This window comes from Haliotis rufescens, unplaced genomic scaffold (assembly GCF_023055435.1).
Source record: "Haliotis rufescens isolate VD_foot unplaced genomic scaffold, xgHalRufe1.0.p SCAF_3, whole genome shotgun sequence".
In the NCBI taxonomy this organism is placed as follows: domain Eukaryota; kingdom Metazoa; phylum Mollusca; class Gastropoda; order Lepetellida; family Haliotidae; genus Haliotis; species Haliotis rufescens.
Window position 1 is genome coordinate 66,438,929 of NW_025964001.1, and position 17,419 is coordinate 66,456,347.

General features: G+C 42.4%; 1 protein-coding gene across 1 annotated transcript in view; it reads right to left on the reverse strand.

Annotated features, from left to right (window-relative positions):
- LOC124151523 (hepatitis A virus cellular receptor 1-like) overlaps window positions 1–17,178 on the reverse strand; it is a 37,120-nt gene extending 19,942 nt beyond the window's left edge. Inside the window, exon 1 of the mRNA XM_046524040.2 lies at window positions 17,022–17,178. Within this exon, the coding sequence (XP_046379996.2) occupies window positions 17,022–17,178 (157 nt within the window). The remainder of the gene's footprint in view (window positions 1–17,021) is intronic.
- Between the last annotated feature and the right edge of the window lie 241 nt (window positions 17,179–17,419).

Below are 17,419 nucleotides of genomic sequence, written 5' to 3' on the forward strand. Positions count from 1 at the left end.
AAGGTTATCTTAAGCCTATGTTAAAGTATGGGAGTAACGGTCATCTTAGCGGTAAGATCGCTTTGTGCATGTGGGTATTCTACTAGAATTATAGATGTTCGATATGTCTGAAAACATGATGATTTTCCACATTGTTGATACAGAATACCACTCTCTCTCTTCTGTGATAGGACAATGACGTCAGTATAAAATGCAGCGACTTCACCAAGCAATGAATTAATTTACAAATGAAATATCAGGTCCCAGTTCGACGAGTGGTCTCCAGTTGTCTGCGTGTTTAAAAATTCGCAGACAAACGGTAAGAATTTCAGCGTCGGTGAAACAACGACCACGTCTGCAAAGTTCTGGGAGAGCAAGGATTATGACTTGTGGATATATTCAACCCGCAACCTTGCAGTGACCTCAGCTCTTAACGTCAATTGACCATGCGAAGCGCCACAACAGCCATATTTTTGTAAGTCTTCATAAACATGGAATTATGGAACCTTTATTAATAAATCGTTTGTAGATTGGTTGTTTGTGATTGTCTACCATCCGCTTACGAACTCAAGGTCATCCACATACGAACTCAAGGTCATACACAACATGGCAGTGATCACGCGCGGTGCCATCACGATGGCGTAAACGATAAAGCTGAAACCTTTTTTCAGCTGTTTGATCAGAAAGTATTCTGCCCAAAGAACCTTGAAAAACCAATTCACCCCATAATTATTATATTGATAAGGATACATGCTAATTCAGATTTTCTTCAAGGCCCCAGTGTGATTAATTGCATTTAGCCTGATTGTAAGTTGGTGATCAATGCCGGCCTGATGACTATAATCCAATCATTCTTCCAATGATATCAGTTGGATTTCCCAGCGATGAAATCCTCCCCCAAACCCGATCCTGTTTATCTCCTGTAGACTTCTGAAGGACTGGTAACTAACTGTTCATCTAGACAATCAGGGGGCAGGGAAACAGCCTGTTACACGCGGCAGATGGGCATTGATATATCGACACTGGTGCGTTTAGACGACACGTTTAGAAAACTGTTTTATATACAACCGTTTTGTTTTGTTTTTCCGGCATTTATGATAACGTCAGACCTGTAGGTATGATATTAAAGTTTCTGATTATTTTGGGGTGTGGGGTTTAAGGATAAAACAAGGATGAATGTTTAATTCAAATTTGCTTGAAGATGTGTTTCACCTGTTTTGTATTTTAGATGCCCAGAAAGCATACACAGATGAACTTGTAATATTCTAGTTTCAAAACATCAGTAACTGCACTATTCTCAAGGCTATTGTTCAGGATATTTGTCATTGTTATGAAACAATGTCGTAAATAATATCGATGAGTTTCTAGGGCTTCGGTCCTGTCCCACACTGAAGCACATGTAACACATGTGGCGTCTCCTTGGGCAAGTGACTTCGTTCGAAATGTGCCTCTGTTCACCCAGCAGTGAATGGGTACCTGGTAGGATGGGATGGCAATGTGGTTGATAACCTTCTAGCGCCTAAGAGAGAGCTTGGGTTGAATACTCCCCAGGGAGCTGAAAATGATTCTTGAGTGCACACTGATCCAGTGACCAGCATGGCCCTATGTGGTGTGGAAATATGCGCAATATAAATGGCCTATTTTTTATACTGTTGTGATGGTGTCCCCACAGTGCTGTACACGTTGCCGTGTCTGCAGGACGTGTCTGTCCGCTAAAGGAGTAAGGGTGTCATTGGTCTGTACTCCAGAGTAGGCAGGTCTTGCAGGTCATGATCAGTGACCTGTGTAATGTACAGTATGTGTATACAAGAACGCCCAGGTCCGACATTGCACGAAGCTGAGTCAGCATCGGCATCATAGTGTTCATGCATGTCATCGTATCCCAATTGTGTGATGATTATGTCAGTCACTGGATTGTCTGGTCCAGACTCGATTATTTACAGACCGCCGTCATATAGCTTGAATATTGCTGAGTGCGGCGTTAACAAGCCAACCAACCAACAAACTATCATGGACAAGAAGGAAAGTCTGCTTGTGTATATGTAGACGGCCCCATCTGAAACGACCAGGAAACGGAGTTTCATTGTAAAGAACAAGTGGTGAAGCAGTTTAGTATCTGGGTAATATTTTTTTAATATTCAATGTCTAGCGCATCGTTCTTGATGTGTTGACGTGTTGATGCATGTCATCGTATCCCAATTGTGTGGATCGTTGCGCATGATGTCAGTCAATGGATTGTTTGGTCCAGACTCGATTTTTTTACAGACCGACGTCACATAGCTGGGATTTTGCTGAGTGCGGCGTTAGGAACAAAAAACTGTGTACTGTGTACTGTGTATGAGCTAGTGACAGAAGCGGTGGAAGTGGTGACGTCACTTCCGAGGCAAAGCTGTTGTGGCGAATATGTCCCGGGTACGTATTCTTATTGAACTGAAATATATTACTCTTGATAATCGAGTCTGTCGCGGGGTTGATACACCTTTAAATACACCCGTGCACCAGGGTCGGAACATCCCACAGAGTAGGACCAGTATAGCTTATAACACCAAGAACGAATTCCTTGTTTGACGCCAAGCGCATTAACAAACAGATCATCGCACCGCCATTCTTTCAAACAGAACATACAAAATAATGATAATATGTAAAGGCTAATGAGTATAATGAGTTGCACACCCTAATTCACAAGTAGTTTCAACGGTCAAAAGAAAACTACATAACGTCAGGTTAACGACACGAACATACGTTCCTGATTTGAAACACGCTTGTTGACTAACTATCCCGAACGCACCAACGAGGAGTTGGTTTCCTGAAGACGAGCGTAAGTTGACACGAAGAGTGTGTTTTGACAGCTAAAGAAACGATCGATGTTGACCGTTCAATAATCTGCACGGGTCACCGCGGTCATTGATTGATAGAAGTCAGTACGGTCAAAAGTCGAACGCGCATAACAACGTGGAGCGGAAGTCATACAGTCACGTTTTCTTTGTATTTCCGGTCGGTTAAGACAGTCCAACTTCAATCAATTTTAATGCTTATGCGTTGCCTAGGTGACGTAAGTGATGTACTAGGAGTAAATAAAAAAAGCCGCCCGCTCATTGAATTAAACTCATTAAACCCAGGCGCTAGGCCTGTCTTTGACCAATTGATGTCGTCGTGTGTAATTGCAGTCTCTGTATATATGAGAAAACTACTCACAAAATGCTACCGGATATTGTGCGAACACAGTCGCTATTAAACAAAATGGCTTTCAAACACCATGTATTTTGGCTGTGAATTGATTAATCCGAAAAGGTTGAAAAGTATTCGTGTATACAGATTATAAAGATCTCGCAGATTACCGTCTGGAACTAGTCCACGTGGCATGGATTGTTCTCGTTTGTTTGTAAGCACGTGACATGGACGTAATGGAGTACGTGACATAGTTGGAGTACACGATATTAAACTATGACGTCATGTGTCAGGGATGTGTCACTCAGAAAGGCTGGATGGGTTTTTCTTTAAAATGTCTAAGTAAACTACGGTTATAACGAAGTAGAGCGGACCATTAATTTTAGTTCGTAATAACCGCAGTTCGCTATAAGCATACATACAGCATATATACAACAAATGGTAAGGAATAAAAAATAAGTTCGCTATATTGGTCAGTTCGTTATAAGCGTGTTTGTTACAAACGTAGTTTACTGAATTTTTAAAATGATTTTTTTTCATTCAGAGAAGGAATATCCTTTCAGCAATCCAAATGAACGGCTACTTTGGGTCGATATCCATTCCTGACAGTGATAGTGGCCTGGATTGAAGAGAGTGGTATGCAAGGCATAGATTTGGAATGAATGAACCATTAACCTGGCTCACTGGGAACTTCGTTCTGCGCACATGGTGGAGCAAGTGACTTCGGCTTCCAAACAGTTCCTATTGAAGGAGCTATACGAATCCAATCACAGTTATGGAAACAACATTCCAAGTTGTCAAAAGAATGAAATTTTGGTTCCCCTAGGACTCATAACCCAGTCAGTAATTCTCCAAATCTCAGGTTCGAAATATGTGTGTTCTTCTTATCCTGCAAGTCTGGTTGCTATGGATACTTCAGATGTAAACTGGTTGTGTGTTCTGCAGTAATATATCCATGTAAATATTGCTAAAATTACCCCACTCACTAGTAACAGATGGTTTAAGAACGACAGTCCTGAGAGTGAAATGTTCCTGACAGTGCTGATAGTGAAATGTTGGTGACATGGAGTCACGGTCGGTACGGCTGAGAGTGAAATGTTCGTGACATGGAGTCATGGTCGGTACGGCTGAGAGTGAAATGTTGGTGACATGGAGTCACGGTCGGTACGGCTGAGAGTGAAATGTTGGTGACATGGAGTCACGGTCGGTACGGCTGAGAGTGAAATGTTGGTGACATGGAGTCACGGTCGGTACGTCTGAGAGTGAAATGTTCGTGACATGGAGTCACGGTCGGTACGGCTGAGAGTGAAATGTTCGTGACATGGAGTCACGGTCAATACGCCTGAGAGTGACATGTTGGAGACATGGAGTCACGACTAAGAGTGACATATTGGAGACAAGGCGTCACGGTCGGTACGTCTGAGAGTGAAATGATGGGGACAAGGAGTCATGATCAGTACGTCTGAGAGTGACATGTTCGAGACAAGGAGTCCCGATCGGTACGTCTGAGAGTGAAATGTTGGAGACAAGGAGTCATGATCGGTACGGCTGACAGTGAAATGTTGGTGACATGGAGTCATTATCGGTACGTCATCGACGTATGCTTCCACGACGAGCCTTGTATTAATCTAGAGAATTCAAAATCCTGATCTCCCACTTCCAAATCATCTTCCTCATAATACCGACAGACAAGTGGGAGTTGTGCTTGTCTGTAAAGGACATGTATGCTAATGGATCCTTGTTGATTTTATAAACATTTATATGATACATTCTGACTGTGTCGATTTTTCCATCACAAGGGATAAATATTTCAAATCAATCCTTTTTAATAGTATTAGTTCTCATTTAATTATTTTTTGTTTTAAAAAGGAAATAGAATTGTTTGAAAATGTTTGATAGATATGATTTGAAAATAAACGTTTTTTAATTTGGTAGATTAAATTAGCAACTGAGATAGTCGGTGGCTGTAAAATTGAAGGGGGTTAGTGTACTGTAAAATTATCGTCCCCCGGAGAGGGTATGTAAGTTCCACATCATTCAAAGTAACTTTAGGTCTACCACGATTTTTAACGTAGTATATTTGTTAGTTTTATATTCATGTAAATTTACACACCGTCGGAAACGGCTGAAGGGATGGTGTAAATCCTGCTGGGGTCCATGCAGGTAGCAAGGGTTCTAAAAGTCCCCATGGCCCCTGATGTGGTAATCTGCCCTCAATTGCTGGTGTTCTATAGCCTGATTTTATAATGTATTGTTATGTGTAGCAATATCTGTCAATGTCAACATACCAGATTTAAATATATAACTGTGATAAGACTAGTCATTTTACTGTCCTTTGTTGACAGGTTTTATATAGTCTAAGTTGATGTTTTCCTTATGTATAAATTGCTTAGTCACGATATGGCTGAAAAATGCCGATGTGCCTATAAATCGTAACTCACTCACGATATGAGAAATTAAATAAGGTATAATGAACAAGTCTGTCAAGGAAAGTGCAGCTGAATATTATTTAACCTTTAATCTGAATCATAATGAGATCAATATTCTTAATATGATCTGAATGGTGATGATAATGGCGCCACCTGTAACAAGATGATAATGTTGATCGATTTATAATAAAATAAACAATACAATAATACTCTGTGTCAATGTTACTGAGAAGAAGAGCTCACCTTGTCAACCTCCTCGAGTCGCGTAAATTTCAATCCTACCTTGTTAACATAATGATACCTAATCTGATCCTATTCGTTTCGGGAATTGAGATTCAATTTTTTTTTTTAAACCTCTACTAGCTGTCGGATTTCTTTTTAACAGGTCCTCTATTGCAAACATTTCGTCTCGTTGATTCTTAGTAATACCTTCCAAACACTGATTTAATCACCGACTCGCGGCTTCGTTTGTGTTGAACAGAATCGTCCATTGAGCATTCTCATTCAAACTAGGGTCTGACTGTTCTGATCGGTTTACAGTTAAAAAACCCTGACTGGGCGCAGAAAAAAGGGAAAAGAAAATGTTTTCAAATTTATAAGAATTGATTTTTCCCTTGTAAACCTTGATTAACATCCCGCAACCCCTCGGAGACTAATCACACAGCTACCGCAGATGGCCAAACGCCATTCAGTCCTAGTTGAATTTGATTTTATATTCGGAATATAATTCTTACTTCATGAATTCTACTTTTGTCCAAATTAAGTTTTACTGAAGGGATGCTGTCATTCTGTTGATGGTAATGAAATAAGCAGAGCGCCAGAAGTGCAGTGTTTACACACAGCATTTGGAGGAAACGGGAATGGGCTGTACGTTGATAAGAATGAATACTGTTTTTCCATGCGTGTACTATTTTGTATATATGTATTGAATTGCATTATATTATATAGTGAATTAAGAAAACTTGAAGGAATGTACACGTAGATTTGTGCATGAAAGAACAAAATGATAAGTGAAGGAATGTACAAGTGGATGTGTGAAGGAATGTACAAGTGAATGAGTGAAGGAATGTATAAGTGGATGAATGAAGGAATGTACAAGTGAATGAGTGAAGGAATGTATAAGTGGATGAATGAAGGAATGTACAAGTGGATGAGTGAAGGAATGTACAAGTGGATGAATGAAGGAAAGTACAAGTGGATGAGTGAAGGATTGTACAAGTGTATGAGTGAAGGAATGTACAAGTGGATGAGTGAAGGAATGTACAAGTGGATGAGTGAAGGAATGTACAAGTGAATGAGTGAAGGAATGTACAAGAGTACGAGGGAAGGAATGTACAAGTGGATGAGTGAAGGAATGTACAAGTGGATGAGTGAAGGAATGTACAAGTGGATGAGTGAAGGAATGTACAAGTGGATGAATGAAGGAATGTACAAGAGAATGAGTGAAGGAATGTACAAGTGAATGAATGAAGGAAAGTACAAGTGGATGAGTGAAGCAATGTACAAGTGGATGAATGAAGCAATGTACAAATGGATGAGTGAAGCAATGTACAAGTGGATGAATAAAGCAATGTACAAGAAGATGAGTGAAGGGATTTACAAGTGGATGAATGAAGCAATGTACAAGTGGATGAATGAAGGAATGTACAAGTGGATGAGTGAAGGAATGTACAAGTGGATGAGTGAAGCAATGTACAAGTGGATGAATGAAGGAATGTACAAGTGGATGAGTGAAGCAATGTACAAGTGGATGAATGAAGGAATGTACAAATGGATGAGTGAAGCAATGTACAAGTGGATGAATAAAGCAATGTACAAGTAGATGAGTGAAGGGATTTACAAGTGGATGAATGAAGCAATGTACAAGTGGATGAATGAAGGAATGTACAAGTGGATGAATGAAGGAATGTACAAGTGGATGAGTGAAGCAATGTACAAGTAGATGAATGAAGGGATTTACAAGTGGATGAATGAAGCAATGTACAAGTGGATGAATGAAGGAATGTACAAGTGGATGAGTGAAGGAATGTACAAGTGGATGAGTGAAGCAATGAACAAGTGGATGAATGAAGGAATGTACAAGTGGATGAGTGAAGCAATGTACAAGTGGATGAGTGAAGCAATGTACAAGTGGATGAGTGAAGCAATGTACAAGTGGATGAATGAAGGGATTTACAACTGGATGAATGAAACAATGTACAAGTGGATGAATGAAACAATGTACAAGTGGATGGCAATTGTGGGGTATTCTCGCAGGGATGATCAGGCCTAGATGTTGGGTAATTCATGTGTCTAGCATGCTTTTATATGATGATGCTTATGATTATGATGCTTGCGTTAAGAGTTGGCTCACGTGATCCGGCTCGCTGACTTGGTTGATGCATATCATCGTATCCCAATTGCGTGGATCGATGCTCATGATGTCAATCACTGGATTGTTTAGTCCAGACTTGATTATTTTTATGACCGCCGTCATATAGCTGGAATATTACTGAGTGCGGCGTGAAACAACAAACAAAAAAGGCATTGCTTTGAATAGTGTTTGGCAACGAATCAATACATTTAGAAAGACCGGTGTTCCTCGATGCCAGTGCACCCCTCCGTGACCTAGCCCCACAAACCGGCACCACTATCCATCACACGTGTACCTTGACATGTGGTAGACATACTATCCCAGGCGAAAGCTGGAATGAAATATCACAATAAAATTATCGACATCTTGCAACTCTCTCCCGGGGATCCCCAGCCAGAATGGCGTCATGTCCAACATGGTTGACCGGTACAGGCACAAACTGACAAACTGCAGACTGGGGGCCTCACTCATGTCGGTCTGGGGGATCTGTCGTAATACGGTGGAACCCTGCAGGACGTTTTTCAAATCGCAATTTATCTGAAATATAAACAGAGAGTTGCAATGACGTATTCAGTCTCTACTGGAGACTGTAAAGAATACGACGCCACTCTGAACGTGCGGTGAAACACGATGTGATTTAGGGCTGCAATTTTATCGCTTTGAAAGTAAGCGAATGTATCACCTTTGTTCGCACAACGTCAAGAAATAACAAAATATGTTGGCAGCAGTGGTATATTTCAAAATATTCAAGATCCGCACGATTTCGGATCGATTTTCCGTTTTTAACTTCCAAGTACAATTCAATATTTGTAGGGTTTTTTTTGTTGTAAAGACGAACCCTACTTTCAATATCTTGTATATCTATTTCATTATTTGGATGTTCTAACTCAATATTTGTAAAATGTGTGATTGAAAGAAATGTTTCGTTTGATTTCTTGCGTATTTTAGTTGTTGACTGATTTTCAATTTCATCGCCGACATCGAATATTCTGAGTGACTATAGATGTTTGCCACCTTGCAGTCGTTCACACTTTACATATGATGACACTGGGTTTCACCATCAGGCCTTATTATGAAACCAAGCAGACATCTTCATAAACAGGCATCGTCAGGCACCACCAGGCCTCATCTGATCATGTCTGTCATCACATGTCATCGTCACAGGTATTCATCTGACATCGCCAGAAATAATCAGTAGACATCATCAGACACGATCAATCTTTATCATCAGTAGACATCATCAGACACAACCAGACATCATCAGACATCATCAGACATCATCAATCATTACCATCAGTCGACATCATCAGACATCACCAGACATCATCAGACATCATCAGTGGACATCATCAGACATCGTCAGATATCATCGGTAGAAATTATCAGACATCATCAAACATCATCAGTAGACATCATCAGACATCATCATCAGTCGACATCATCAGACATCATCAGATATCATCGGTAGACATTATCAGACATTATCAGATATCATCAGTAGACATCATCAGTAGACATCATCAGACATGATCAGATATCATCGGTAGACATTATCAGACATCATCAGACATCATCAGTAGACATCATCAGACATCAACATACATCATCAGACATCATAATCAAGCATCAACATTTATCATCATCGCTGTTAGACATCATCGTCACACATTATCATGAGACATCAGATACTGCCACCAGGCATCATGTGTCTTCCTCATTCAGCGGACGTTACTACCGCTGACTTCGTCGCTAATATGGAATACTATTTTCGGCCATCAGTTAACTCCGACCTTGAATCTCTGATTTGTTCTGTGTCCTGTATCCGAGCTAATACAGCAGAGCTGGACACTGGCCAATGATCCCTGACCTGTACCGCGATGAAGGACCAGTTATGACTTGAAAGCAATATGTCTATCATTCAATTACCGTCCATGTCCCTCGTCTTACCCTTTGAAGTTGGCCTTTCCACGACGGCTACCATCAAAGATGAAGTGTTCACTTTAGTATTTTCACTTTATACCTGTCACAAGTGATGCTGAGAGAAGTCCATTGTCGCCTCTGCATCAGCATCCATCACTGTCTCGGAATAGAATCACAGCACAAAGCTAAGCTGGACGCCACGTATGCACTGGGCACGGCACGGGGACGGCTTCCGATTCTTCGCTTCTTGTGACACTTGAGTGTCTGTCAGTTCCAATGAATCTTGTTGGATTCTGAAGAATTATGACTATTTCCACAATTTGTCTTCATGACAATGGTGAGCCCTCATCTATAACCATGCCATGGTGAGCCCTGTTTAGTATCCACAATTCTGTTAGACGCATCTAGTTTCCACGACCATGGTGTAACCTAAATACGTCTTCATGACCTTATCAGTCTGTATTTGTCTCTATGACATTAAGGATTCGCCATCTGTCTTTAAGTAGGTTTGAAATCTGCAGTTACGATAACCTTTGTCGACTTTTGTCTGTAACAATCTGGCTAGAGGCTTCACGTCAATGAAAGAAAAAAATCTTTTCAAACGATTTTAAATATATTCAGAAATAATCATCTGAGACGCTAGTTTGCTAAAGTGATTTGAGCCTAACTAGGTAGTTGGCCTCCATGACCCTGGTGACCATAGTTAGCCTCCATGATCTTGGCGAGACGCAGTTAGTTTCCGTGATGTTTCAACATACTCTTCATGACCGTGATTAGCCCTCATCAATCTGAATGACCTTGGCGAGGATCTCTTTGACTTTGATGAGCCTAAATACGTCTTCATGACCTTATCAGTCTGTATTTGTCTCTATGACCTTGAGGGTTCGACATTTGTCGTTAAGTAGGTTTGAAATCTGCAGATGATGACCTTTGTCGAATTTTGGCAGTAACGATCCGGTGAGAGGCTTCAAGTCAATGAAAGAATAAAATCTTTTCAAACGATTTTAAATATATTCAGAAATAATCATCTGAGACGCTTGTTGGCTAATGTGATTTGAGCCTAACTATGTAGAGTACACCCTTAATAGTTTGCATGTATTTGCAAAACTGGCTACGTGCTGTCATGAACTATCCCCAACTGAACAGGCTCCAACAGCCATCATGCGGACATGGCATTAACTTTAGGGAATGATGGTCCTTCCTCTGCCGCTGTTACGATCTAGGCAGTGGAGTTACAGAGCCTCCAAGATGATCGAAGACTCAGGATCAGGAAGACCTTCAACTGCCACCACTAATGAAAATGTTGATAAACTACATGATATGATTATGGACGACTCAATAAACGTGACACAGCCAATACAGTAGGCACCTCTCGTGAGAAAGTTGAGAACATTACTTAGGAACGATTTTGTTTGTTTGTTTGTTTGTTGTTTAACGCCGCACTCAGCAATATTCCAGCTATATGACGGCGGTCTGTAAATAATCCAGTCTGGACCAGACAATCCAGTGATTGATATCAAGATCATCGATCCACGCAACTGGGATCGATGACATGCATCGGACCAAGTCACCGAGCCTAACCACCCGATCCCGTTAGTCGCCTTTAACGACAAGCATAGTCTACTTTTACGGCAAGCATGGGTTGCTGAAGGGTTCTACCCCGGAGTCTTCACGGGTCTTCTGAGGAAAGAACAGGACATAACAAAGGTTATGCCATCCTATTATTTGTCACTACTGAATATTGTACCGCCACTCTATTGTGTACTGCCATTGTAGTTGCTGTGTCGTAATTTGTATTTATTTGTAAACTTACATACATTTGTTGACTGTATACCGCTTGTTTGTTGTTTCTTGGTTTCACACTAGGTTCTTTTACGTATAGATTTCTAGGTTAACATATTGTTCCAATTTGGGAATTGAAAGCGGAATATCAAAAATATAGATAAAACTTTAAACTCCTTGTCCTGCTACCACGAGCAAGGGTACGGTACAAAGCAAGGGCGAAGCAGCGAATTACGACACCTTAGACGGAGTTGAACGGTGTTCATAACATCAACCACTGGTTTGTCGGACCCGCTCATTTACAGTTCGCCAACATTTTGAGTGCGGAGTAAACAAGATTCACCCATTCATCCAAACGGATCACTGTTTCCGAAAAGACGTCTTCGATACATCTGACCTGAACCCATGCCAAACAATTCGTTTATCCTCCTCCACCCCACACCACACCATTTACGACCCCTAGTGGTTTTGTGGCTACCGTGTTTTGTCTTCAATGACTGATTAGCAGCCGCTCGATCTGGGGCAGGGGTCATAATGAACGAGCTCCAATCAATATACCCATGTGGGGAGTCGAACCTATTGTGAGACAGCCCGCTGTCTGGGGAGGGAGCATCCCGTCCCTAAATACAGACCTGAAATAACACCTTCCTGACAACCGATCCTCTGAGTGTCGTTGCAGACAGGCCCGGAAACGTGTGGGACGAGGGTCAATCACAGTTCAAGCAAGATGTCGGATATATTTCGGGTTTTGTTATAGAACCCTGACAGTCAGAGGCAATTATCCAGTTGTGTTGATTGTATTTTGGGATGTTATACGGCGTACTTGCAGTCAGGACAAATTGTCTGGTCCAAATGATTGTATTTTGGTATGGTATATGTGGGTCTTACATGCTTAAACGATCATTTTTGTTAGGCAGCGTCTGGCTTGGTTTCTGGGCTGTTGACGCGTGGCTGTGTTCGCGCTTGCAATTCAGTTACAGCAGGTTTATAAGTGAATTGGCGAATCTTTTATCGCTCCAGTCTCGCTTTTTTGTGGTCGGGAGGGCTGAGTTAATGATTCATGTTTTATTTCAGCAGTACGGTGTATGACACAGATGAGGAAGTCCACTGACTGAGACCATGTTGGAAAACCTTTCAGTTTGAAGATGTTAGGAGAGTAATGTCGTAGAGAGGTGTCATGAGAGAGGTGTCGGGGGAGAGGTGTCACGAGAGAATTGTCGGGTGAGGGGTGCCATGAGAGAGGCGTCTGTGGGAGATGTCATGACAGAGGTGTCTGGACAGAGGTGTCGGGGGAGAGGTGTCATGAGAGAATTGTCGGGTGAGGGGTGCCATGAGAGAGGCGTCGGTGGGAGATGTCATGACAGAGGTGTCGAGACAGGGGTGTCGGGTGGGAGCTGTTTTGACAGAGGTATCGGGTGAGAGGTGGTCTCCTGTGAGAGGTGTCTGTTAGAGGTGTCATGAGACAGGTGTCGGGACAGAGGTGTCGGACTCAGGGGTCATGAGAAGGATTTCGAGCGAGAGATGTTTTGACAGAGGTGTGACTAAAGGTGTCGTCATCTTGGTCCAAAACTTCGCAATTCGCTGTGTGCATTTGTGTCCCTTAGAAGTGTCAGTATCCGCTGCTCGTAAGTTGGAATCCTTAATTCGACCCAACCAGATACTTGCTGTATCAGGGTCTGTCCTCACAACTAGTAAGCATCTACGACTTGCGCCACTGACGCTCCGTACCTACAGCTGACCTCCCTGCTTCTCGATCACTGACGATGGATGGACACCAACAGGTTAAGATAGCATCCTTTGGACTACAATACATCAGCAATATATAGAGGTTATTATATGAGTGTTCATGACATACTATGTTTACGAGTGTCTAAATACCGGAATTTAGGCACGAGTGTCGTAAACATATATGACATGAACACGAATATAATGTTCTATTTATTACCGAAGAAGATGTCTGCAGACAGAGACGAATTTTGGACAGCAAGTCAAAACAGCAGCGGAACCACAATTTGTCAAATGACGTCAGCAATCTTCAGCTATGACGTCGTTTCTAGTGTGACGTCATTCCGACCTTACGTCACAATAAGATTCGAATGACGTCAACAATGGCGTCCGAATGACGGAAACAATACACTATTGTCTCGTGACGTGATATAACCCTAGGGCATATACGATTTGTCTGAACCCCGGTACGTTTTCCCTACCTACCTCTTACGACAAGCATAGTCGCCCTTTACGGCAAGCATGGGTTGCTGAAGACCTACCTGGATCTTCACGGGTTCCTTGTAGGTAATACATAACAGAAACCACTGGCATGACTGGAGGTCCGATAGTTCAAGACTCGCCCACACCCCTCCCCCTAGTCATTGGAGAGGGTCACCTTAACAATCAACAGCATTGATCCTAAGTTGTTGGCTGCCTTGGATCTAACTTCCTTGGAACTGTGTTTGTTTGAGGCAGCTTGTGTTGATACAATCAGATGGGACACTTCATTAACTGAGTCCCGCCTTGTGCTACTGCAGTCACTGAAACTGGGACACCAAGTGGCTGCGTGCGGATACAGCGTGTAGAAAGGCAACTTAGTTTTGGTCTCAAGGTGAATGTTCCTTCGATTAATGCTCAGTTGAGGTTGACCGAGGCCTATACATGGATGCGATGGCTTGTGGCCACAAAGCACGCGAGCGTGTTTTTGTCTAAGCTGACAGTCTGAATGTAATTTCTGCAATTGAGATGATGGCAACTGTGGGATATTCTCGGAGGGATGATCAGGCCTAGATGTTGGGTAATTCATGTGTCTAGCATGCTTTTATATGATGATGATGATGATGATGATGATGATGATGATGATGATGATGGTGATGATAATTAGAAGTAGGACTAGTAGTGTGTTATTATGATTATTCCTTCCCGGATTCGGTTCTTTATGTCAAGTGTTCTTTGCTCCGTGAAGATCCGGGTAGAGAATTCATATTAAGCAACCCATGCTTGCCATAAGAGGTGGTTCACGGGATCCGGCTCGCTGACTTGGTTGATGCATATCATCGTATCCCAATTGCGTGGATCGATGCTCATGATGTCAATCACTGGATTGTGTAGTCCAGACTTGATTATGAACAGACCGACGTCATATAGTTCGAATATTACGAGTGCGGCGTGAAACAACAAACAAACAAACAATGCATTGCTTTGAATAGTGTTTGGCAACGAATCAATACATTTAGAAAGACTGGTGTTCCTCGATGCCAGTGCACCCATCCGTGACCTAGCCCCACAAACCGGCACCACTATCCATCACACGTGTACCTTGACATGTGGTAGACATACTATCCCAGGCGAAAGCTGGAATGAAATATCCCAATAAAATTATCGACATCTTGCAACTCTCTCCCGGGGATCCCCAGCCATGATGGCGTCATGTCCAACATGGTTGACCGGTACAGGCACAAACTGACAAACTGCAGATTGGGGGTCTCACTCATGTCGGTCTGGAGGATCGGTCGTAATACGGTGGTACACTGCAGGACGTTTTTCAAATCGCAATTTATCTGAAATATAAACAGAGAGTTGCAATGACGTATTCAGTCTCTACTGGAGACTGTAAAGGATACGACGCCACTCTGAACGTGCGGTGAAACACGATGTGATTTAGTGCTGCAATTTTATCGCTTTGAAAGTAAGCGAATGTATCACCTTTGTTCGCACAACGTCAAGAAATAACAAAATATGTTGGCAGCAGTGGTATATTTCAAAATATTCAAGATCCGCACGATTTCGGATCGATTTTTAACTTCCCAGGACAAACCAATATATGTAGTTTTTTTTGTAAAGGCGAATCCTACTTTCAATATCTTGTATATCTATTTCATTATTTGGATGTTCTAACTCAATATTTGTAAAATGTGCGATTGAAAGAAATGTTTCGTTTGATTTCTTGCGTATTTTAGTTGTTGATTGATTTCCAATTTCATCGCCGACATCGAATATTCTGAGTGTCTATAGATGTTTGCCAATCGTTCACACTTTACATATGATGACCCTGGGTTTCACCATAAGGCCTTGTTATAAAACCAAGCAGACATCTTCATAAACAGGCATCGTCAGGCACCACTGGGCATCATCTGATCATGTCTGTCATCACATGTCATCGTCACAGATATTTATCTGACATCGCCAGAAAAAATCAGTAGACATCATCAGACATGATCAATCTTTATCATCAGTAGACATCATCAGACATAACCAGACATCATCAGACATCATCAGACATCATCAGACATCATCAATCATTACCATCAGTCGACATCATCAGACATCACCAGACATCATCAGTAGACATCATCAGACATCGTCAGATATCATCGGTAGACATTATCAGACATCATCAGATATCATCAGTAGACATCATTAGTAGACATCACCAGACATTATCAGATATCATCGGTAGACATTATCAGACATCATCAGACATCATCAGTAGACATCATCAGACATCAACAGACATCATCAGACATCATAAATCAAGCATCAGCATTTATCATCATCGCTGTTAGACATCATCGTCACACATTATCATGAGACATCAGATACTGCCACCAGGCATCATGTGTGTTTCTCATTCAGCGGACGTTACTACCGCTCACTTCGTCGCTAATATGGAATACTATTTTCGGCCATCAGTTAACTCCGACCTTGAATCTCTGATTTGTTCTGTGTCCTGTATCCGAGCTAATACAGCAGAGCTGGACACTGGCCAATGATCCCTGACCTGTACCGCGATGAAGGACCAGTTATGACTTGAAAGCAATATGTCCATCATTCAATTACCGTCCATGTCCCTCGTCTTTCCCTTTGAAGTTGGCCTTTCCACGACGGCTACCATCAAAGATGAAGTGTTCACTTTAGTATTTTCACTTTATACCTGTCACAAGTGATGCTGAGAGAAGTCCATTGTCGCCTCTGCATCAGCATTCACGACTGTCTGTGAATAAAATCACAGCACAAAGCTAAGCTGGATGCCACGTATGGACTGGGCACGGCACGGGGACGGCTTCCGATTCTTCGCTTCTTGTGACACTTGAGTGTCTGTCAGTTTCAATGAATCTTGTTGGATTCTGAAGAATTATGACTATTTCCACAATTTGTCTTCGTGATCTTGGCGAACCCTCATCTTTAACCATGCCATGGTGAGCCCTGTTTAGTATCCACAATTCTGTTAGACGCAGCTAATCTCCATGACCCTGGTGAGACGCAGTTAGTCTCCATGACCCTGGTGAGACGCAGTTAGTCTCCATGACCCTGATGATCGTAGTTAGTCTCCATGACCCTGGTGACCGTAGTTAGCCTCCATGACCCTGGTGACCGTAGTTAGTCTCCATGTCCCTGTTGACCGTAGTTAGCCTCCATGACCCTGGTGAACGCAGTTAGCCTCCACGACCCTGGTGAGACGCAGCTAGTCTCCACGACCCTGGTGACCGTAGTTAGTCTCCATGACCCTGGTGACCGTAGTTGGCCAGCATTACCCTGGTGACCGTAGTTAGCCTCCATGACCCTGGTGACCGTAGTTAGCCTCCATGACCCTGGCGACCGTAGTTAGCCTCCATGACCCTGGCGACCGTAGTTAGCCTCCATGACCCTGGCGACCATATTAAGCCTCCATGACCCTGGTCACCGTAGTTAGCCTCTAGGACCCTGGTGACCGTAGTTAGCCTCCATGACACTGGCGACCTCATTAAGCCTCCATGACCCTGGTGACCGTAGTTAGTCTCCATGACCCTGGTGACCGTAG